This window comes from Lagopus leucura, unplaced genomic scaffold (assembly GCF_019238085.1).
Source record: "Lagopus leucura isolate 7727_CA_CO unplaced genomic scaffold, USGS_WTPT01 Super-Scaffold_100026, whole genome shotgun sequence".
Taxonomy (NCBI): Eukaryota; Metazoa; Chordata; class Aves; order Galliformes; family Phasianidae; genus Lagopus; species Lagopus leucura.
Window position 1 is genome coordinate 5524307 of NW_024962277.1, and position 25739 is coordinate 5550045.

Sequence of the window (25739 nt, forward strand, 5' to 3'; positions counted from 1 at the left end):
AACAGAATTTATGAACTCTTCATATGAAAAGGAGTTATGAGTTAGAATTTGGAAGAAGTGTTTCTGAACTATAAAATATTGAAGGTAAATGGTTGTACTGGGTACAAGCTGGGATGTTTCTAGCATTCTGTCATTTATCAGCATTCTCATAGCTGTCTTCATAATTAGTCCTTAGACAGTCTGCATGATTTTCTTTAGACAGATATTTCTAGGAAAATGTAATGGTGATTTGATTGGTGTATGATTGGTCATGTTCTATGCTGATTTCCTGGCCATTTTTTATTAGAAATGGAAAATTTCTTAGAATTTCTTAGAAAAAAGGTTTAAGCTACCAATGGTAGTAGCATTTTGGGATAATCTGTGTAACAAATCCGTCTGATGCTGACTTCAATTTCACATATGATTTTACACAGATTTACTAATGAAAAAATATGAGGAAAAGCCATCATCTCACTGTGCTGATTAAGGCGTTGATGATACAATCAACTGAAATATGAAAGACTGTCTGGAATGAGTCACTTTTAGTGTGGGACACAGTCAATTCCAGACTCATTCACAGTTAGTTTGCCATAAGATATGCAAAAAATGTTTTGACTTTACAGAACACATTTTACAACAGTTCTATTAATATCGCTATTGGACATCCACTGGTGGTAAATAATCTTTTTGCTCATGTTCTTGCCATAGATTTCCATGTCGGTACTTTTAAAATACACAGTTTCTCACACTTTTTAAAGGCTTTGTAGGGTTTGTCTTTGGCAGCATTTCTCCTTTTACGCTCTTTCATGTTCATTTTTGTTTTCAAGTCAAAAGGCACTAAGTACTATCTTTATTTTCCTCAAATTTCAAAGCTCTGGTGTTAAGACAGTCCTAACAAGTTACTTAAATGGTTGTATTGTTTTGAGATTATTGTCACACTTAAATGAAATTAGTGGCAGAGTAATTTTCTACTTATTTTAAGTAGATAGAGATAGCCCTTTTTCAGCCTGCATGTGCATTCTTTGCCTCTGTCTTTGAGGAGAGCTTATGAACAGGAAGGGACCAACTTTTATACAGTCTGATAGCAATAGGACAAGAGGGAATGGCTTTAAACAGAAAGGAGATTTAGATGAGATGTTAGGAGAAAATTCTTTACTCAAAGAGAGGTGAGGCACTGGCACTGCTTCCCAGAGAGCTGTCCTTCCGTGTTCTTCTCCAGCGTGAAAAATTCGGTTTTGTCGGTGGTTTTGTTTTCTCTGATCTCTAGTAGAGATGCATCTGCAAGCCCTTATAGGAGACAGGTATTTCCTGATCCAGGTGATGCAACATCAGATGAAATTGAGAGAGTTTATGGTCCCAGTAAGATAGAAATCAGTATCCACTGTCTCCCTGTTTGTATATGCTTCACACATAGACTGGAGTTAGAGTTACTATGATATTGGTACCATGCTGTGAGGCAGGAGTGTCTGTGCGAAATCTTGGTGAAGAATGCCCTGCAGGTGTGATGGTTGAGTATATTTCATGCTTTTAAGTCAGGACAGCTTTGGCATTGAGTCTTCAGTGTTCTGGTGAAGCGTTGTGCTTCAGCATTACCTGTCCACACTGGGGGGCACATTGTGCTCCAGACTGCCCTGGAAGATGCATTTAGGAAGCCATATGCGCTTCAGTATTGAGCACCCAGGGAAATACGCAGCACGGACTGGATCAGTTATGAGCCAGAAGGGATGCTGAGCTGAGAAAACCCATTGCAGGAGGGAAACCAGCTTTCTGACCGTGTCAGCCACACAGCCACCTCTGCGTTTGCTGAAACCCACACACCCAATCCCCTTTAGTTCCTGCTGCTCCAACGGCTCTCCAGGGCTTCAGCTTGCCACCCTCACCTGACACACCCTACAGATTTTCTACAAAACTAAAGGCAAAGAAAAAACATGTTATGTTCCTTATGGCAGTGCCCAAAGGTACTATATCTGAAGATAACATCAACAGAGAGAGCCAGCGCAAGTTCTCTTCTCACAAACTATTTCCCAGAGGCTAATGGCAAAGGAGAGAGAAAGAGAGAAACAAGTACTGACAGTTTACCATAGGAACTCAAAGAAAAAGTGGACAAAGCTAAAAGAACTCCAGCTCTTTGTTACCATCTAATCCAGTTTAGAGCACTCACTGGTGTATACATTTACTTTCCAAGGCTAACGGAGCTGGATATTGTCATTTGGTAAGAAACAGAGGAAAAAGATTTAAAATCTGTCACCCTTCAAGCCTCATACACTTTAGGAAAATCAGTCTGCAACATACACGAAGTCTTAATCTAACATGAAAAGTATGAGCTGCTGGCTAAAACCTCCAAAGGAGCAAATCCTGTTTTCAAAAGATTCAGTGTTTCCTCTTTTTAACACAGACTGAGTGCTGAAGAGAAGGGGTAGAGTGCTTCTTGTGGCTCATGGAAACCACAGGGAAGGCATCCTGTTCCTACCCAAAGAGTACTTTCAAAAAAAGAGTCCAGGTACTAAATATCACAGTGCAACGAAATTATCAAATCACCATTACCAGCTTTTGCCTGGGACAGATGGTTCAAACTACATGTAGCCTATTTTCTAATGCTATAAAAGCAAATTAATCTCCAGCTGGATTTGCAAAATGCTGCACTGAAAGAAACTGCAAGGAGGATGTATGAAAAAGAACAAAACCAATACAAGGGTTTGTGAGTGGGAGGCTGAGAGTCTGGGCTAGGAGAGTCAGAGATGGAAAGGAAAGTTTGATGGCATAGTGCAGTAGGCCCAAATTAGGCAGTTGTATTTGAGTGATTTTAGCATGTTTCCTCAGAAATGCAACCCCAATAGGTGCCAGTAGAAATGGGAGAGTTAGCTAGAACATCTTAGAAAGTATTATGTAAAAAAAAAAACCACAAAAGCCATCAAAACTCTTTCCCATCTGTCTGTCTGTTCCCTGCCTACACCCCCATGTGTTTTTTGTCACCTAAAAGGGACCCATAGAGCCTGGGCTCAACTAGTATTGGTCAAACTTCCCATCTTCAGGTGAAGCGAGCCTGTTTAACTGCCTGTATCCAGCCCCAGATGAGACCAGAAATCCAGTGGCTGGTTGGGGATGGCATTTTGCCACCTGGAGCACAAGGCCAGCACACGGCACACAGTAGCCTGGTTCTGGACCACTCCAGCTGCTTGCTCAGCTCTTTCAGGGGCACTGCTCATTCTCTCAGAGATCCCTGTCTGTAAGTGGGATGGTAATGAAATAAACCAAAAGGCAATATAGGCTATGTACACTTTAGGAAAGAAAAGCTCTACCTGCACAGACGGCATTAGGCCATTATGCGGTTTGTATTAATGTTTCAAGTCAATTGGAAGGATTTGAATGTTAGAAATATTTTGTTGCAAGTTTGAACATCTGACCAGCTATAAGACCAGACATCTGAACGCAAGCACTGATTGAATTAGGACCCAGAAATGTATCCCTGGCTAGTTTCAAATTAAAAAAAGGAGAGCTTTTAAAAAGGTACAAATGAGACTAAAAGAATTTATGTTATTTTTCCGGTTACTGTGCTATAACTCCTTTTCTGTCTCCTAATCTATCTTCTAAGCATACTACCTTATGAATGAGTGAGCAATAAAAGAAGTATGCAGTGGTTGAGAGAGAAACTCAAGATAACAAGATAATGCAAAACGTAAGCCAAAGTCTGAGCAGAACTACAAGTTAAGATGTAGATCTGAATATAAAAGTTTCTTGCATCTGAGTTTTATGGGCAGCCATTGGGTGGATGGTTTGCCTAGAAATTTAATTTTAAAACAGTAGCACATAATGTGATACCATACAGGCTAAGTTCACAGCCATCAAAATCTTAGATATATACTTTGTAGGGGTTTTTACAGTATTCCTGTACTGACACATCACTGGATGGACTGAAATAAAACCAAAGCCATTTTAATGCCTTTGAAATCTTTTTCTTTTTTTTTTTTCACTGAAAAGGGGCAGAGGAAGAACAGTGAATTAAGAAAACAGGTGCATACTAACCTAAGGTTAGGTAATAGCAATTCCTGTGCCTCGGTGACATAGGAACAGCCATGAATAATAAGCTAGTAGAAAGCAGCTGGTGTCTGCATGGTAAGTTTTCCTAATGTCTAAGCCTAAAAGTGGGGGATTATAGCAAAAGGTTAATTCAGATTTCCATGTCACTGACCTCCCTCCTGCCTTCCAGGCTGCCCAGGTTTGGGACTGCACAGATCTGCTGAGAATTGTCGGGAAAAAATATGAGGCCACACCCTGAACACAGATAATCCCCCACCGGGCTTCCCTCTGCTGCTATCTGCCTGGCCAGGCAGAATGCAATCGGAATTGTTCTGTTCTCTTTGCAAGCCAACACCAGTGGGAAATTAATTGCTTGAATGATTCTCTCAATTAGTATGTTCTCTAGCACTAGCATAGTATAGCCATGATGTGAGGGCAGCTATCGGGCTCAGGACAAACAGCAGGGTCTAAGTTGGCATCCAGTTCTAGTTGGCTGTGACTTGGGCTGGTAAGCAAAAAGCAGGAGGGAGAAGATACAGGGATAAAGTTTCAAGGAATATGAAGGATGAAGGGAACACGAAGCTTGTTACTGTCAAAAGGGAAGTAGTGACAACTCAGTCTTAAACATAAGACATAACATAGAAGAGAATGTGAGACAGAGTGGAGCAAGTCATGATATTAATATTTTGAGAAGCTTTTACATTATTACGGAGGTAGATTTTTATTTCTTTTGTTAACAAGAATCAGTGGCAAAACATGAATGGAATTCCTTCTCTTTACTCTTACTCCTCATGCTTTAAGACAAAGCCAGTTTTCTTGAAGAGTAGCCTGGGCATTTTTTATGCTCCATTATCCATGTGAGAGATAGCAAAATGCTCTAAAGCTTCCAGAAAGAACTGGGAAGACTGTGTTAAACTATACATTAAGCAAAGGCAAATTTAAGGCTATGGTATACTGAAATAGTACTTAAGATTTCCAAACTGGAGCACTAACTTGCAACACTTTGAATAGATGATGCCTGCAGGAATGACTGCTCAACTCTGCTGATCAGCGTGGCACCAACAGAAGGATAAGCATTGATAGCATTTATCTGCTTGTTCACAACTTGCTCCAGCTTACACCATTTTCAGGTCAAAGAACCAAAATGTGCTTTATTCTGGAATCTCTATTTGCAAAAATTAAGGTCTGGTATCTGTTGCTGAGTTCAAAGGGAATTCTGCATTTGGTGTTTTGTGTAAAGTTGCAGTTGTAAAGGTGGGCTTTTCTGCTAGTTCCTTACTTTGCTGCCATATGCCAAAAGTTGAACAAGAGACAAATCTGAAGCACAGTACACAGTAAAAGTCTTTGGCAAATGAAGGAGAACAAAAGCTGTGGTTAATGAGGATCTCAATTTACCCTTGGCCCATAGGCTATGAAATTAGGCAGTCACCTTCCCTGCTTAACCCAAATTGCAAGTGGAGAATTGGCTTTGCATGTAGAGCTCAGCTGATACCTGCAACAGCATCTCCAGGAAAGCAGAACCCACAGCTTTGGTGGGAACCCAGCTTATGTCTGGTGACAGTTTATGATGGAGAACAAACTCCTCCACGTGCATCAGATAACCCTGGTTTTGTTTTTTTTTCCACTTTGATTTTTAAAAGCGTCTGGTTTTTATTAATGCATCATTCTTTGTTCTTCCAAATCCAGATTCTGGAAGAGAACATGAAGTTAGAGTGCAAATGCCATGGGGTCTCGGGATCCTGTACCACTAAAACATGCTGGACAACTCTGCCGAAATTCCGGGAGCTGGGCTACATCCTTAAGGACAAATACAACGAAGCAGTTCAAGTCGAGCCAGTGAGGGCAAGTCGCAACAAGCGCCCAACTTTCCTCAAAATAAAGAAGCCACTTTCGTATCGCAAACCCATGGATACAGATTTAGTGTACATAGAAAAATCTCCCAATTATTGTGAAGAGGACCCCGTCACAGGCAGCGTGGGAACGCAGGGGAGGATGTGCAACAAGACGGCCCAGCAGTCCAATGGCTGCGACCTGATGTGCTGCGGTCGAGGTTACAACACACACCAGTACTCGAGAGTGTGGCAGTGCAACTGCAAATTTCATTGGTGCTGCTATGTTAAATGTAACACATGCAGTGAAAGAACAGAAGTATATACCTGTAAGTGAGTCCGTGGCTGGACAGGCTGACCGTGTCCCTGCCATGAGTACATTTGCACATGCGCTCAACAAACCTACACAAGACCGTAGCAAAGACCTGCTCTCCCAGAAGAAATGCTGATGAATGGATCCCTGTCTTTTCTTCTCACGTTTGTGGATACATATTTCAGACTCTTAACAAAAGTCAGCCAAGAAACAAATAATAAAACCTCAAACTCCACTAAGCCCCCTGCCACATGAGACAGAGAGATGACTTCAATTTATCTGCACTTCTATAGCAAAAAAGCAGTGACTGCCTTGTGAAGAGACACCGGAGAAAATTTTCTGACCACGGCAATGAACTCTTGGTTTGGAAAAAAAGATGGTCAAAAACTTGTGTGTAGAAGGAGCAGGGAGAGTGGGGGACAAACCCTCAGACACGGGCTTTGCACAGGAGGCGATGGACAGTGCCCCGCTGTGACTCGCCCAAGTGAGTGTGCGGATGATACAGATGTAGGCTTCTACACGTGTGAAAAGCTTCTGCTGGTCTTGCCCATCTTTCCACTTCATAACATTTGCTACAGCGAGCAGAACTGTTGAAATTTTCTGTAGACACTGCTTTATCTGCCTTTTGTGTGCGTGTGCGTGCTGCAGATTTAGCACAGGGATTTGGGACACGTGGGACATAATAATAGCAATATTTAACAATTTATTCAGATAAAACTAATATTAATTTATTTAATTAAAAAGAACTCTACCGACATTTTTGGAACTATTCTGCAATTAAAGTAGATAGCTTGCTTTCTTTGTGGAATAATTTTCTAGAAACAGCAAGGTAAAACTGGAGCTGTATATATCGTTCTTTCCTAGGATATTTCTAATAGTTGGACTTGCAGGATGTGTACTAGATGTTTAAGTACAAAAGTTGGCATTTTATATATATATGTACATACACAAACACACTGAATTTTTTTTTTTTTTCCCCTGTTTGCTGCTAGTTGTCTGGAACAAAAGGTAGTGGTAAGGGTTGCAAATCTTTACCAAGGTTTTTTTCTTTTTTTTTTTTCCTTCAATTAAAGAAAGAAACATTAATAAAATCCTGTTTGAAATATGTCTAAAAATAAGAAACTCCAGACAAACTTCCACCTTTTGGAAAATCAACCATAGGATAAGAGAGTATATTTTGTAAGAGACTATTTTTATATAAATATTTTATTTATACTACGTCTGCTTGTTCAACCTGTACTTTTTCTCAAAACAGGCATACAATTTGTAATTCTTAGGCTATTTAACAGAGAAAGGCTAATTAGCTTGTGGACACAACAGCAGCAAGCTGGATACATTCAGCTGCAGTTGGTGGATGTGTCAGAAAGCAGAATGGACTTTCTCTCCGGATGTGTGTACAAACTGGCTCTTTTCCTGCAGCTCAATCTGCAGAATTTGCAAAACAAGAACATGGTATGTAGCATCAATTTTGTCACATGGCTTGAATTCATGATTGGTATTAACTGGATGCTCACTTATCCCATTCAGGAAAAAAAATCCGAATTAGCTTCCCACATGCATCAGTCATTAAACTCTGGCGTTATGACTAGCAAATGTGCTGTGTGTGCTGTCAGTTAAACCTCTATATTGTGTTACTGTCAAATTTGATTTTAATCAGTGGAAGACTGTAGACTGTGACTGTAAAAACTAGCGTGATACACATCGTCTGCTTCTCATAGATAGGATACAATGCTTACTTTTTGTCCAACTCTCTTTGGCATTTACATTATTCTTTCCTCCAAAAGGCCGGAGCTCAAAAACCCAAAAAAACACCTAGGCAAATTTAAAGACTGCTCTCTTGTTTTTCAGAGCCCAGTTAAACCTTCTGTTCCCTTTATGGCATTTCCTTTTTCATCACTGTTCATTTCTCCAGATATAAGAGAAGCAAATATTTTTCTGCTTTTGGAAGCTTTCTGTTCCTCCTGCTGGATTCTTTTGTGGCTGATAAAAACAATCCAATTTCAATGTTTTTCTTTTTTTTTTTTTTCCTCCCCCCATTGGGTAAGAAACATGGCCCAAAGTTAATGATAATGCTGATAATACAGGATCTCACACCTTTAATGAGGCATCAGTAAGGGCAACAAACCAGTAGGCAGTATGCACCATATTCACTGATTCCTGTTAATAACAGCAAGTGTGGCAAGGAATAGGTGACACACATCTTGGCACCAATCCTCTTTCTAAGGCATAACTCCCATCTAATACTGCAATGGGAAGAACTGTCAGAAAACTTTTTGAGACAAAACATCCAGAAGTACTTTAAGAGATGCTGCAGTTTCAGTAGGATAGCCTGACCTTTCAGAAGCTGTCTGAATGTGACGTGGCTTTCTTTCAAACTCCCTCTCACATATATTCATATAAGAACAAAAGCCCAAGCAGTTTCCTTGCAGTGCATAGCTGGAATTAAATATGGTTTTTGCAGACCTGCCACTTAACATGTCGTATAATTTTTCTGTTATTCATGAAAGGTTATGAAAGAGCTAGGTAAAATGGTGAACATAACTTACATTCAAACTTATGACTCGTCAATATAAAGCTATATAAAAGCAATTATTTTCATGGAATTTTCATGCTTTTTGTTCTGAATTCCATGCACCGAGAATTGAGAAGGCATAAAATGTAATGAACTACATACAGTAATGGGTGTTAATTACAATGCTCCATTATGGTTAAGTAGCTCAGATCTAATGTTTAACTTTGGAATCTCTTCTCCTCTGTTTGTATTTATTTTTACTTTGTTTTTTTTTTTTTTTTTTTTTTTTTTTTTTTACATTAGCAGATATCATCAGAAGTGTGTTTTCTTCACTGATTACAGCTATTTTACAAGTTGTAACTTTTGTAGCATGTTTTTCCATAGGAAAGTAACCCATAAGTCTTCTGCTTCCTGTATATTTCAGTATGCAGTGACATGCAATGGACAGCCAGCAGGCTAATTCTTGAAAGACAAATGTCTTTCAACAGTTTTGCTCATATAATAAAGGAGTGCATAATTAAATGAATTCAGTACACATTAGCCCAACCGTTGGGTTTACAGTACTACTGCTGATCTGTGCACTACTTAGAGAAAATTTCAATTTGACTGATATCTGAAGTATCAGTTTGCAAAGTATGAATTAAAGGTCAAGGAAAACCAAATGCATTCAACTAGAGAGCATTTGAAAATTTTTGGCAGTGTCCACTTAGATAAGGGAAATCTGGCCATCAGAATCCACTGTGTCTGGAGTTAATTGGCCATTCTCTAAATGTGCTTGAATGGCATAAAGAATAAACAGGAGAGGGAGAAAGATTCACGATCTTGTAGATATTTCTCCCCCCGACAACAGTTTGTTCTTTGTCCTCAGGGATAGAAGAGCTCTGTTTTGACTTGGTGAAGAACCACACAATGGGACTGAAATGCACACAACTGCAGAACAATACAGCCCTCAAAAGAAAATACATCTTTTCATCTGCACTAACCCAGGGAAGTGCTGGATTGCCATCCACATTAGCGACCTAGCAGAGGTTTTTAGAGAAAGCATACATTCAAGCCGCAGGAAGAGTAAGAGGAGCAGAAAGAGTAAGAGAGCAAACACAACTGCAAGTTGGAAAGCTGTTATTTATGAAATATCACTTCCTTATTTGATACTAACAGCCTGACTCGTGGAAAAGATGCTACTCCAGATTGAGATTCCTATACAGGTTTTAAGGATTTTACCTTGGTGCCTTTTCAAAAGGACAACTAACCTGAATACAATTCACTTGAATACCTGAAGTACCCAAAACTCATATCGGTCAATTACTAAAATTTCTTTGCCATGTATGCACATAGCCTAACGGAGGTATGACTTTCAACGGGGATAATCAAATGAAAAACATCCTTAACATATACACTTACGTGGCTCATTTGGTCAAGTTATTGTAAGGGTACACAGTTACTTAGAACAGGAAAGTAATGGACATATATGATATTACACAAAGCTCAACGAATTACCTCGTGGATTATAAAATTGTTTGTTACTGATCACACTTTAAAAGCAGTTTGTTGAATACAGAATCACAGACTGCAGTCAGGTGCACATATTCCAGTGAAGATTCCACAGAAGCACTTCTGACAAGGTTTTAATGTCCATCATTAAAATGGTGCCCAGAGAGGTGCACTGTGAAAATGAGGACATTGACTATTATAGTCCCCTTGCTGATAGCTCCAAGAAGCTCAACCAAACAAGCCCTCCAGCTCTCTTTGGCAAAACAGCAGATGCAGTGGTAGACGTGCACAGACAGGGGTGGCCCAATCTAACTGATACTGCTGCTCTCAGCCAGCAGGGTATCACCTCAGTCAAGGCGTTACTGTTCCCAAACTGTACCAAATTGAACTGAGTACAGGAATTTTATCACACAGCAGAACTGCAAACAATAAACCTCAGCTTCATTCCAAAACATTCTTCCTCAATTCATGGTTATCTTGGATAACTCTCACCATGAAAAGTGACGTAGTCTGCTAACCTAAGTTATGTTTTTGTGGTCAAAACCATACCAAGAATTCCTCAAAGGCAGGTGTTTTACTATTGAACAAAAATTAAGGGAATTCTTGCTCTGGCAACAAACAATAACATATGATTAAGTCAAGATGAGAAGAGATCTAAAGGACGGAAGAGGGATACCAAAACTTGGTGATTCTCTTACCCTACTCAGAAGAGATGCTGTAAAACCTTTAAGTTTGGTGCTTTGGAGTTTTAGGGAAGTATGTTTTTTCCCTTTTGTTGATACACATTAATGGATTCATTGGTAGCATGTAGTGCCATTGGCAACTAAGAGGGGCCACAAAAAAGTCCCAGAGAAATCACACTTCTAAGGGCAGCATGACTTGCTGCTCTCAAGTACATCTTTTCTTCCTGTCAGCTATGTCACTGTATCAAACTCTTGTTAAGAAACATTTCTGCTCTGTAACTGGATTTGATATCTCTGGGACAAGTTGAGATTATGTTTACATCATACCTTACATATATACTTAAGGAAATATTTCTAGGCTTGCATGCACAAAACCAAGAATTAAGGTAAAGAGAATGATATCAATATTCTGTCAGCACTTGTGCTTATTAAGTCATAGCCAAATTCTTTTCATGTGAAAATGTAAAGTTAATTTTTGTGTTTCCTCTGCTAGCTTGCATCCTTTCTCTACAACAAAAAAATACGTTTGGTGTATCATACCAGATCCACAGTTAGTTTTGTGGCTGTTCATGCCAGCAGTTCACTAGCAGTATGTCACCAACCTGATACAAGCAGCACATAAACCTTGTGCACCTCTTATTGATATTAATGGACAGACAATTTTCCTTGGGAACACCACACTATGCACAACTTTGTTGTACTGCGGTGCTTCACTGTCCTATTTTCACCAGCATGCCTGCCTACAGCATATATTTGTTACTTGTTATTTTATTTTCTCCCAGCACTTGGAGTTTTAGCTCTCTGCAGTGTTTATAAGCTCACTGATCCACCCCTAGTCCCTGACGGCCTGTGCATCATGACTTTCTGTCCGTGTGTGGGGATACAACACAATGGAGAAGCACTACAATCAGCACCAAAACCATTTGTCCTCTCACAATGTACCTCTACTTTTTCAGCCCAAAACAAGAGATCTGGAATTACTCTGCATCCAATACACCATGTCCCCCTCACTCATCATTTCAGTACTATTCAGAAATTCATATTGGCAGTTATTTAAAACAAAATTAAATAATGGGCCAGAACAGGTGTTCTCTAGTTGGTTAGACTTGTATAACAAATTCTAGCAAAAACTGTAAAAGGAGTGCTGAGGTTTTTTTCTCAATCAGGTAGACCCATCAATTCAAATGGGATAGCACAAGAACTTGCACCAGAGATGATGCTTAGTTTTGAAGTTGTAGAACTTACAGAATAAACTAAATCAAAATCAATTTAAGGCACTTGTGGTATAGTCACTGGCATTACATTTTCCTGTGACACACTCTGACCCATTCACAGCATAGATACTCTCCAAGTGATGACAATAGTATTTTTCAGAGAGGCCATTTCCAACAAACTTTAACAGACTGCTTTTTGGTGTGGTCAAGGAAAAGCAGTTTGTCAGAAAAGTATCACAGAGAGACACAAGAATAACCCAGAATGATAAAGAAACTAATGTCCTGTTGGAGATAGGGTGCAGCCTGGAAAAGCTTTGGAAAACAGAAGCAGCATTTAGGAAGGAAAATCCTTGAAAATTTCAGAGCACAGAAGACTCATTACTGAGTGTCCCAGGGAAGGAAGGCTTAGCTGAATGGACAAATTTCAGCCCAAGCTAAGGCTGCTTAGTTGTTGCCCAGCTCATAGTGCAATGGTATTTGGCTCAAAGCAAAACCAAGTGTCTATTTCATTGAATCAGCAAGAAAACTGTTTTGTGAGTTGTTTCATGCACTTAAGTTATCTCCTAGCAACTATTCCTTCATAAGCGAGCCCACAGTAATACGTACTATGGGTGGCTACACATCTGTCCATATAGAGCTTAGTTTTCAAATTATTTATATTTGATCAGAACTGTTTATAACTACAGAGTATCTTAAGTACTTGACATCTTGAGAAGGGAGTCAACAGAGAAGAGCACAGAAGATGCAGCACAGACAGTAGTGTTGGACCGTAACACTATCACAAAAAAGTGTATAACTTATCACTACCAAAATATATATATATATATATATATCTTAAAGAACAAACAAACAAACAAAACCAAAACAACACCACCAACACCACAAATCAACAGTATAACTCCTTTTGGCCTTCTAGAATGCTATGGTTTCAAGCTGAACAAATGTTCTGCACTAAGCCTGGCCTTAGTCAGCCACTATTAAACAGACAGGAAATCAGGACACAAAGCACGAGAGGGCTGGCCAGTGGGCACAAAGGAAGCCTGTGAAAGAATTAGGACTGTGGCCCAGATTTCTAGCTTTTGCCATGCTGCTTTATGGAACTCGAGCAATATCTAATTTGCCTTAATTTTTACATGTATAAATGGATTTTAACGTTTTAGAAATGTATTCATTGCATGCAGTAGATTCACTGTACTCCATATATAGCTGAAGTGAGGACACTCCTTCCTCCTCTCAGCGTCATTAAATAGCCTCCACATTAAGTATGAGTCACACACTGGGGCAATCATACAAACCTGCTCTCCGGTTTTGTCTTCTTAAGTCAAATGACTGCCAAAGATGTGAGGCAAAGTAGGTAGCAGAGAGCAAACTTTCTAAGTCAGAAGATGCAGACAGCAGTGAGGACAAAAGCTTCTGGAAAGCTAAAACTGACTATAAAATCTGTGGGTCTCCATAAAGCAAGAAGTTACTGCAATGCATCATCACTGAAAGCAAATAAAACAGTTATCCAACGTTCTAGTGGGAAGCATTTAGCAGGATAGCACTGAACTGCACAGTGTTTTCTTTTACTAAAGGAGGGAGATGTGAGGTGACTCACTCAGGTCAATGAGCTGTGCTCTCTAAGTACAAACTGTGAGACTGAGAACAGAAGCTAAAAAATACGTAAACAGATCTAAAACTTTCTGAGCAGTTGGAACAGTAATTTTTCTGTTTCTGTCTTTCCTCTTGGGTATGAGTCAGGATATTTTGACACTTGCCCATCTTTAGTTGCAAGCCACATGAACTGCATTCAAATGAAGCAGTAAAGAGAAAAACTTCCCAGAATATATATTGTGTTTATTTAGGCCAGACCAGCTTGGATGAAAGTGCAAAATCAATCAAGGCTTAAAGGGAAGCTGGCAAACCATCAGTGCCTCTGCACATCCTCGCTGTCGCTGCGCCGTCTTCATGAGAAAGGCAACAGTGAGGAGCTGAGAAATTCTCAGCATTTATAACATAATGTTGGCCTATGCATCGAGAAGATGAGTTAAGGTGATAGGCAGATCTTAACTGATGACTGCACACCAAAGTTGTCATTTTGATGACTTGTTTGGGCAGGAATGGTAGTGGCTGGGTGATAGATTATTTTCTCTTTCTCCTGCCACAATGACATCTGCTTTATTCACAGATCAGCCACCAGTTGCTACAACAACGCCAGTGTGCTTTAGAAAATGTTGTTGAGCTGCTGAGAGAATCTTGGCTACCCATTAGCAAAATGTTAACTATGCAAAACCAAATAGAGCTTGGTTTTGTTGTAGGAAAGAAGTCAATGCTCTGCAATAAGTAAGAATGTCAAGAAGAATTTACATTCAAAAAGTAGAGAGGGGTTTAACCCATGATATCACCATGATTCAAAAATCCCCCTGGAATTCATTAGTGAGACATTAGGCCCAAAGAAAAGAGATGATAAATAATGAGTTTTAAAAAGAAAGAACAAATACACTTTCCTCTGAGCAGCTTGTTGTCTGCAGCATTTTAACACGTCCGTTGCCCTTCACTTTTCCTGCTCATTGTCTTAGATTTTTACACAGTAATCCTTTGCTAATAGGGATTTATTTTTATTTATTGTTTTTCTTCCCGCTTAGCACTTTAGGGGATGCTAGGTGCTGTTAAACCATACCAGCAAGCTGATCTTGCTGCCAGTGAAGTCCCTTGCTCCCACTTGAGAAGGTGAGAGAAGCTTACGCTCCAACATGTTCCTTAGAAAGCCAATTACGGGAAAGCATTTGCAGGCCTTTCTGGGAGGGAGAGCTTTGTCCTGCAGCCAAAGGACACAGCATCGTGCTTGAGAGCCGAACAGTGAGAGCCATGCCTGATGAAATGGGAGCAATGCTGGGAGCAGGTGAACGTCCTGCAATAAGTTAAATATTGGTGCTAGAGTGAAAACATATGGCTGATAGCACTGAAATCTCCAGCTGCTAGAGTAGCTACTTTGTGAAAAATGGATCTGAGCAACAGTGTTTAGAGTGAGATTCCTCCAATTTCTAGGAAAGCACTGCTTGTCATCTCCCAAGTGATTCATGTCGGGCTGCTGCAGCTGCTGACAGCGCTGTTAATTTATGTAGCATGGCACCTAACATGGACAGAGGCTTCCTCTGGTCCCAGTCCTGTCTGTAGAATTAGAATGGGTCTATATGTCTTGATTGTATTTTTTCCTCCACCTCAAAGTTAAGTGAATATAATTCTTAATTTGTTTTCCAAACGACTCGAACAATTTTCTTCCCTTTGTCTCCCCAGCAAGATCAGTTCAATTTTACAATGTGTTGTACTTCAAATCTAACTTCATTAAATGTTTATAACATTACGAGTCCAATGACATAAACCCTGCCTGTTGTATTTATAGGCTGTATGAAGAGAACAAAAACCTGAAAGGACTGAAATTCAGATTAATTCCTTGAGAACTAATTTCAACATCTATTCTCATCTGTAAAGCACAAAATGCTGCTAATATTTCAGGGATATCATGTTAATTTCATTGCAAGTTTATCAACCATATTTACTGTTGGAATTAGAAATCTAAAACCAGCTCATGATAGATCATAGGAGTATTGTTTTTCTGTCACAGTAAATAGGTCCTGAATGTTAATCTAATGATCTAGTTACATAACCGAGCTCAAGAAATGTTAAGCTACTGATTACTAGAAGAATGTATGTGGAAAACCCTCGGTAGATGTTTTTCCAATGCCTCTAAGCAGTGATGATGAACACTAGCACTAAGGCTGAATTAGCACTAGAAGAATTATATTGCAATGCATTATTATTATTATCAGTTTCTTCAACTCTTTTAAAGAAAATACTTATTTTCTTCCAATGCATTTTTAAAAAAGTGGTGAAGTCAGAGCTTCAAAAGCATCTGTTGAAAACCACGTTCAGACGCTGTGGGCAGCCGTACCCAATTTCCACAACTGAGCTCTGCTTCTCTGAGCTCTGCCTGTCCCCGTGCCATGGGAAGATGCTTCTTCAAAGCCTGAAGGGAGTCGTACCCTGACATTGCTGTGCCAAGTGTTTGGAAGGCTGAGTACAACAAGGGACACAGCTTTACAACACGCAGTTAGCTCAAAGATTTTCACGTGGTCTCATCACGCCTCTCCAACCTATCCCACGAGCACTGGTAGAGATAGCAGGTAGGGTAACAGTGCCTTAAGCTTAGGCTACAGCTAGCCTCTCCTACATGAGGAAGGAGCAAGGGGCTCAGCGCTGTGCATTCAGACGTGCTGCAGTTCAGCACCAAGTTAGCAGCACACCTACCCACACCACCAGTGGCTCACTTGGGTTTCATCTTTTCAGAGGCTGAAGTTGGCTCTCACCTCTACAAAAAGAGCACAGCACAAAAGCCAATCTTTTAAAGGACCTGTGTATCGCAGGTAGGGTGAGCAAAGTGGAAGGCAGCATGCACCAGCACAGTTGCCATGGCTACAAATTGCTATCTCTATCTTCCACACATAGGGTATAGAAAGTGGGAGAAGGCCAAAGAGCTCCTTGGGATGTCGCAGTGTCTGCCCGCAGCCCACAGCAGAGACTCAGCCCAGAGCTGTTCTGCTCAGCCCAGCCACATTTACTTGACATTTTTGGAACGGTCCACCATGCGTAGATGCAATATTGACAGAGAGAGCAGCTTCTTTCACAGCTACCCAGCTTAACATACAGCGCTTGCTTCCCTATGGACTGCCATTTTAAGCTAATTATATACTGGGAGCTTTATTTCCTGAAAATGTATATTGCCTTACTGAGCGGTATGGATAACATCTTCATCTGCCAGAAACAGGATTAGTTTTGACAGAGTTATGTTTACAAACATAAAATTTATCGCTTTTCTTTTTTTTTTTTTTTAAACAGCACCTGTGTACACCTGGAATGAGACAGTAGCTAATGATTTATGTCGGACAGTAACAACGGCTGCTTTTGCTGGAACCATGCCATAACTTAGTGTCTGCTTCTCTGCCCTGCTGGGTCAAGACAACACATCAGTCACGTAAATCACTTAAGTAAATTATTGAGAACTTAAATTGACTTTTTCTACATAATATGTAATTACTTCCTTGAACCAACATTCCCTTACATCACCGATCTAAAAAGCTTTCTATTTATTTTTTAACTGAATATTGATTGAATTTAAATTACAGCCAGCACGGACTATTTGTCTGAACTTCAGATTCTAGTGAAGAAACTTTCCAGCAACTTTGTCGGCTGCAGCTCACACTTCCTTGCCACCCACATCACTTGCATAGACCACAAGCTGCTCTTCTGCCCACCACCAGGTTTCCAAACCAGAAATGCATGTCTGCTGCAAACAGTGCCAAGACAGCTGAAATTAAACTGCTGTGTGACCTGAAGATGCTGAGGCTACTTCAGCTGTATTGAGAAATATAGAAAACGATATTGCAAAGTGAACTTTTCACTAGGATGGTGTGAAGGGATGAGGATTTTTGCTGCAGAAGTGTAAAATCTCCATGGGGACCACAGAGATCCAGACTCCCACAGGGCTGTATCCAGTACCCACTGCACCAGTATCCTATTCTAGGACTAGAAGCAACATCAAACATGCAGAGATTTTGCATGTTATCACAGAAAGATAGCAAGAGCAGATCACATTCTGCTCGTTAGCTCTTGACCTTACTTAAAATACTGGTGTGAGGACATAGAACTGCCATAGTGTCAGGGCTCAGCAGTCTGAGTCAGAGAAACCCGGCCAAACTAGCTGCTCTGCCCAGGTTTTCGACCCATGATCTATAGTGTAAACATAATTTATTTAGTAGTACGTAGGCCTGTGTCACTGGAATCACCTCAAATGTCAGGAAAAAAAAAAAATCCTGAGTGCAAATATCCTTCCTGTCAGGTAGTAGCGTCCTGTCCTCAATCATCCCACCAAAAGCCTATAAAATAACTCAGTAAAATATTTTTCCTCCTTCAGGAGATGATCAAGTGGAAACAAATACCAAGCATTTTCAGAAGTGCCTACTTGCAGGTCTGGGGGAGGGCAGGAGCAGACTTGGAGCTTTAAGACTTCAAGCTGGGGGAATCTCACCATAAAACCCAGCACAGGTACAGGAAGCGTATTCCCTGGGCTGCCTTGGGCGTGATTGAAAAGCCCTTAGATTTAAGACTGACACTGTGGTTGGGTGAACTTGTATTGTAACGTATGTCTGGCTGTACTACCATGCCGAGGACCTGTACTGCCAGACCCAGCCAGGGCAGCAGGAGCCCGGAGCTGTCAGTGCAAGGCATTTCATGCTCCTGAGTCAGAACTGCTTCCGGTTAGAATTGGCAGAAGTGGTGAATATAATTCTCTTGGTATTTTATTAGTGAGATGGGAAGTTAATGGGAAAGGGCAGCTAAAAGTACTTCTGCTAAGGCTAGAAAATACATTAAAGTCAGCACTGCTATGGATCACACCCAAGGTCACAGGATTCAGTCAGAGGAATTGATCAGTGATATTTACAACTCAACAAATTGCTTTAAGCAAGCGTGACATCGTGGCCCGTGCTATTTACCAGAGGAACTACATACGGGGAAGTTATAAAGCAGCTCATCAGCCCATAAGCAGGTTAATGTTGTTGGGCAGAGCTTCAGCCAGAGTAAGAACAGCTCCAGCCTCCCAGCCTGATGTTCTGCATGAACCTAAAAAGCAAGAAGGGTAGTGGTAGTGAGCTTATGTATTGCTGAGCATCCTGCTGACTGACACTTCTAGCAATCCTTCTTATTCCAAAGTGAGATTAAACTGCTTTCTTTTTAATGGACTTAAGTGTGCTTTTAATTAAAAATAATTTTGATAGCTAAAACCTACTTGTGCCTGTTGCAACAGCAAAAATGCAAACCTCTCAGCATGCTGTCTGCTGTCAGTCCAGCTCATAACTGTGTGCTTCTCATTAGCAGGCAGTTATGGACATCCTGACCAAATGTTTGTTTCTCTCTTCACTCCACAGCCCTTTCCAGTTTTTATGACACAGGTGAGTTTTATGCTGACTTAACTGAATGTGGCAGTGCAGACAGACACCAAGGAATCCCAAAGCAGGGGGCATTTTCCCAGATTACATGAAGTCAGCCAAGACAAGTGGCTGGAGGACCAACCTTGATGGGGTATGGACTGGGAGTTATCCTTTGTGCATATCCCAGGAGAAACGTGGTGACAATAGCACCTGAGCTGCCCACAGCACAGCACCTCCAGCCCCGAGCTCCCTGCACAGCAGAGTGCAGTTGCTCACTATAGAGAGGGCAGATTTCAGTTGCCAAAGGAGGCAAATTTCCCTCCATGGAACTGCTGGTGGACTGTGCACCAGCTGGTTTATACAATCAGACTTTTCTTCCTCTCTGTTGGAATCCATCATTCTCTAATGTATCACACGAAATTGAACGGTCTTCTTTTTTCTTTTTCCCTCCTCTAACCTTTATGAATCCTCTTGAGTGATCTGTGGATGGGATCAAACAAATCTTGGTCTCTTTCTCTCCAAATCCTGACACAGGAATTGATTTCAGCAGGACACATTAAGTGAATGATGGATCTCTGCCAAAAGGGCATGTAGGATTTTGCAAGAGGGAGGGGAAGAAGAGGGAGACGTTGCCTTCTCCCTTTTTTCGCCCTCTTAGCCAGTCTTGTAAAGAAAGGGCGAAAGCACTTAAATTCATTACTCTAGAAGCAAATTGGTTTTCTTGCTACCCTCTCGAAAGCCCTTGTGGGCGCATCCTGTTGCCGCCCTGCCCAAGCCCTGGAGCAGGAAGCAGTGAAGCAGTGAGACAGGCTCGCTCCCAGTGCTGCGGCCTCATGCTCCCACCAGCCGCCCACCTCCCATGGGTTTGCTTTCCCACCCGCCAGCTTGGCATCCCCAGCCCTGCCGCTCGCTTTCTAAGGCTCAGCCGACAGTTTCTCAGCCCATTAAGGCTGGCAACAAGAGCTGGGTTGTAGTAATAAATGACAATAAGATCACAAGCTCGAGGGAGCTTGTTCTTCTCCGTTCGCAGCTCTCTTGAGAAGTTTCAGAGGCTGCAGTCATTCCCTCGCTCTGTATGCCAAGCCAGAGCTTTTGATGCTAATTTGTTGGCACCGCAAACTCCCACTGAAACGGTAGATCCTATGACCTTCTTCAGTTACAGATAACACAAACTACAGTTATATTTAAGTGGCATATTGGTTAACCTCAGTGGCTTGCAATACTTTCTTTTGACTCAGTTTCCATCATTAATAAGGTTACATTACAAAGGCACCTTGGAGTTTCTCTCAGGGAAATCTAGCCAACAAGCTCGCTCTTGTGCGTGGAGCTTTCTGCACCCAGCTTGTGTTTTAGTCAGGCTGTGCACTGCAAGTGTTCTGAAATAACGGCAGCAATGGAGACATTAACACTGACAAAACACCCAGCAGACAAGTACTTGGGCAAAGTAATTTCAAAAATAGGTGTAGTGATTACTGCTGTTGTTTTCAAATTCTCTGAAAGGACTTTCTGGACAAAATCACCAAATAAATTTTGATCTGACCCTCCAGTGGATTAGAAAAAAAAGACCATTGACAAAAGAATAGGATTTTTTGCCACGACTCTGCCTTCAACAGCATGAATGCAGGTACATAATGAGTAAAATCCCTGAGACCCAACTTCTCTTGCATCATTGAGCTGGCGTCAATCATCAGAGGAGATCTAGATTGGATATAAGGAAGAAGTTTTTTACACTAAGGGCGGTGAGGCACCAGCGCAGGTTGTCCAGAGAGCTAGACTCTGATCCCTGGAGACACTCAAGGTCAGGCTGGACACCACTTGATAGTCCCTGTTCACTGCAGGGGAGTTGGACTAGATGAATTTTAAAGGTCCTTTCTAACTGAAAAAATTCTATGATTCTATGATTAAAAAGAACAGCAGCATTTTGGGGGAGTCAAGCAGTGTTTGCATTTTGCAGTCAGAATTCAATTTTCTCATGCATACGCACACATTTCAAAATTCAGTGCCTGGCACTGGGAAACCTTTGCCACAGCCTTTCAGAACTCATTCCTACAGACTGTGCACATGACCCTGCCAACTGCTCCCAGTCACATGGGAGTGATAGTTATCTTTTTAGCTGCAGATTCAACTACCTGTCTGAGAATCCAGAAGGACTGATAGAAAACCAACAGGGATGTAAAACTTCTTACTTTCCTGGAAAGGCTTGGACAGGTTCTTTGGTAGCTCTTCCACTTCTAAAGACAACATATTTTCCTCTATTGAAGAATTATCATTTTCTTTCTTACTGAATAGATAAGGATCAGTTTGATAATTAATCAAATAAAACAAGATATCAATGAAGATGCAGAGTTTGGTTTGGTGTAAAGAGAGCCAGGTCCCATCAGTGCTAATAACTTGCAGAACCAAATATATCATGGCCTGGGATTACTCATACATTGTTCTTCAGTACTTCTCCCAAAAACCTATTTCCTGTTATTCCTGCAGATCTACCTTAATAAACAACACATTGTTTTCACAAGAAAAATGTATAATCATATCTTTATCTCCCCTCCCTTCCATCCAGAGAATAGAGATTTTCTTTAACCAATGAAGCAAGGGAGATACCACAGGCAGTACTGCTTCTGCTTCAGCCCTTGAACTGAAACTGGACAAGGAAGTTAATCTCAGTAATTTCTTATTGTTGACATGATACCACCTTTCCTGTGTATATTTGCTTGAAAATGTAACTTCCAAGAGCATAAACAATGTCCACAAAATGCACCTTTAATAACAGCAAGTTATTTATTCACGTTAAATTTGACTTTATGTGACTATATCATATCTATGGTTGTTGTCAATTGTGGTCACCAAAAAACCTACACAGAATAACAGTGGACAATGAAATCTTGCCTTAGTAGTGGCAAGCACTCCAATATAAATACGGCCCTGTATGTCATCTGCCTATGAGCTTATATGTTTTGATGGCTACTTGACATCAGAGTGCAATCTATGGCTCAAGATCTCAGGAAGTTATCCTCCTTCTGAGAGCACAGCAGGACCTGCAGCATGTAGTGATACAATTTATATTAAACGCATATATAGCTATCAGATAGCATTTTGAGACACCAGCAACCTATGTAAGCATGCAGTACACAAGCAACAAGGGAAGTTCAGAAATGAAAGAGTAAGGAAAAACAACTGTGTCCCAAAACAAAAAAAAAACAGAATAAAATCAACAGGGTTGTCCTTTTGCTATTGAGTCACCACGGACTGTAACTGCTCCTCACTTCGGTATGCTGCTACTGAAAGGAAATGTGCTGTAGGCAGCTTCTCACTTCTCACATAACCAAGTTCTAGACTGTTAACCTTGTTTACATAAATATACACACAGAAGCTAATAAGAAATAAGATAGTTATTTCTCACAGATAGTTAATTTCTCCCTCTGAAAATCAGAGGTCAGAATAAATAGGCAGCGATCCATGCAGACAGACTGCATTTACAAGTGAGACTACTATCTAGACTATCCCTTATGTCCTCCCCATATTACCTCTTTCATACACTGCTTCCTCTCTCCTTACTCTCATTTCTGTATTCTCCCAGTACCATCTCATCATTCCCTGCATGACTATAATGAAGTAGCAAATTCATTCCAGCAAGGCAGAACTGTTCTTTGTTTCCAATATGCTGCATCTGTAAGTCAATGATGTGCCAAAACTGTATTAAACTAAAAGTTGATATAGTTGCATAAACAAAAATTGATTATTAACCCAGCTATGGATCTTCTCACTCATCCAATTCCTCAGTAGTTTGTTCAAGAATGTTAATAATTAGAAGCTTATTCTTAACCTGATTAGTTACTAAGATTTGTCTTTGATTTTCCAGGGACAAAACTGCTGAAATTCTGTTCTGACTTGCATCTCATTGAAGGTTAGGAGTTAGGAGTTGGATTGATGCAGTATGAAATGATGAATGGAGATTGGATCATTTCATAAATTAGCATTTCTATTTGCTTAAATGAGACAATCACCTAAAATAACTTCTACATGTGTAACTCTTCCTGAATGTCTCAAGTCAAGAAATAGCACAGCTTCACAATGTCATAGAGTGAGGCTGAGCATCCTGATACCCCTTAATCCTTCCACTGAGATTTAAGATTATGCCAACGATATAACTATTACTAAAATGAAGCACTAGTATATACCAGCACCCTATGTATCCAGAATATTTAAAGCCACACAGCACCCTACCTACATTGCAGCACTAGCAATTAAGTGAATCTCTTGGAAAAGATGTTTTCCTTTATGAGTTTCCTGGAAATATGTATCATGGTAACACCAATACAGTTAAAGAAAGCATTCTGTTTTTAAATAGGCTAAGTCAGATTATTCTGCCAGTAAACAGGGTTCTCAGGTGCAGCAAGACTCAGAAGGGGCCGAATCTACATTCAGGTGTATGTGACACAACATGGAAGCACAGAGCTGCGACACTTGCAGGAATGCAGGCACGCTCCACTAGATCTTAGTTACCAGCTTGCATCCCCTTTTCCTCCAGCCGCTGCATGTATTGTGACAACCATCTGATGGCATCCCACTAAAGTAGGGGCTGACTTTTGTATTTTATGCAGCTGCAAGCACCACTGCAACCACATTGCTGTGAAGCAACACTCGAGTTCCAGACCTTTTGCCTAGGCATGCATAATTCCTGGCAGATCCTGACAGCTCCTTCTCCCCTGCACATTCTCCCTTCTCCACCTTTCTGAATGCCAAAGCATCCTGAGCTTTTTTCTAGGCTAGCTCCAATTCTTTTCCATAGAAGTCTTAAAATGGAAGGCAACTTCCTGGATTGCCTGAGGTATTAATAGCACAATATTTGGATGTAATTAGCTTAGAATGATTCCCTTCTTCTGCAGTTATTGCTCTGGCAATTGAAAAGCATTAACTAACAAAATCAAAGGTAAGTAGGATTACAGAATGACTGAATGTGAATTTTACTTTCAATTATTATTCAGTTAAACTATTAAAATGTACTTTAACGTATTACACTGAACAATTTCTTCTACTAGTTTCTTATGTTATGAGATTGATTTCATCTTTCAAGACCAGTATTCATAAGCAACCCAGGGGAAAAAACACCTTCCTTTCTTCTATGGAATAACCCTGTGGTCCATTCTTAAAATTGCTTATTAAAACCTCAGTGGCTCAACTCAATTAAGTGGACTGAAGTCACAGAGAAATTTGACTAGCTGAAGAATGCAATCAAGTGATGTTCTGCTATGTTTAATGTTGCAGCAATGGAAAAATTACACCACCACCACAGAACAAAAAAGATCTCTATAGAATGCACAGTATTAGATACTAACTTACAATCTCAGCCACCGAGGCACTTATTATACAGGAAAGCTAAATTCACAGTTTAATGTCATTACATGATAATTACACTACTGAGGCTTGCATTTTTGTGGGGGGCCTGTTGATTTAGGACATACTGTCTCATTTTCTAAGCTATAAGGCATTACGAATAGGATTTACAAGGTGAGTGTTCCAGTTTTAAAATGGAAACTTTGCTATGAAGAAAGTAACGTGAAGATCTGTACCTCCACAGAGGAAAATTGGAGACAAGTACTGCATAGCCATGATCAGCTGATTCTTATTAGGCTATATATTCAGATTACAGAATTCTTCAGTAGAAAGAATTTATTGCTTCCTGAAAACAAAAAAACCACCTCCCTCTTCATTGAAATGTGCCTGCATTGCAAAATTATTGGTATTCTCTGTAATGTATAAGGTCACATCTGATGAGCACTGAAGAACCATGACTATGTCAACAGCATGTCCAGCACTTCTGTTCTGCAATACTCTTGGATTCACCTAAATATGGCTCAGTGACTGCTGGCAAAGTACTTGTACAAGATTGCTTAATTCTGCTATCATTTATCATGTAGATGTGCCATAGTCTCCTTTTCTACCAAGCAGTGATCTGGATTGTGCTCTGATGTGATATAGACTCATATATTTGATGTTGTCCCACGATGAAACCTAAAATTTGCATTTAAATCCTTTGGTGCTTGTGAATTTGGGAAAAGCAGCCAAAATATTAGGACAGCCTAAGAAGCTCCCAGAATTTCCCAACCCAACTTCTACAGATCAAATTAGTCATAGTCAAGTCACAGTTTTAATCTGTCCTGGAACTGAGCTGAGTCAGTTCAGCACAAATTCCGAAGCTTTCCTTGATATTGTCCTGTTTATTAACGCATTTAAAGTCCTTGATAATGCTGCTGTGAACTGAAGTTAATTCAGATTTGGGTGTTTTGGAATGCAGGATTTGGCTCAGAACAGATTATCTTCCATCATTTAAACATTTCAGTCTTCTCTTGAATTTCATTGTCTTTCATTTGTTCTGATTTAATCCAGGAACAGGGAATGACTGGGTCCTTTCGAACTGCCCCTTCCTATGGCTTCTTTGCCAAATCCCTCCCTATTCATTTGTCACTTGTGAAACCATTCAAAACCTCTTTTGATCTCAGTGACCAGATGCATTTCAATAACAGGAACCTCCTTCCAAGTTGCATTTTACACCTGGACTCACACTAGCTTACAGTTCAGAAGAGATTTCTGGTGATAAAAAGAATGGATACATTCTGACTTTACACATTACACTGATAATTTTCAGTTCCAGCAGAGATAAAAAATAAAACGTATAGTTTCTGACATAACATAGCAATATTTCTTGAATTTCATGTGTTGCTACCTTTTTCAAAAT

At 40.4% G+C, this 25739-nt stretch overlaps 1 protein-coding gene across 2 annotated transcripts in view; it reads left to right on the plus strand.

Annotated features, from left to right (window-relative positions):
- Window positions 1-16943, plus strand: part of WNT7A (Wnt family member 7A) — a 41565-nt gene extending 24622 nt beyond the window's left edge. The window contains exons 4-5 of one of the 2 annotated variants that reach the window (XR_006180679.1): window positions 5683-6622; window positions 16914-16943. Coding sequence is in view for 1 of the 2 variants with exons in the window: in XM_042880313.1 (XP_042736247.1) it covers window positions 5683-6162 (480 nt within the window). In the remaining variant the exon portion in view is untranslated. Of the gene's footprint in view, window positions 1-5682; window positions 7938-16913 lie in introns of those variants that run through there. The other variant, XM_042880313.1, reaches the window with a different exon arrangement.
- Window positions 16944-25739: the final 8796 nt, after the last annotated feature.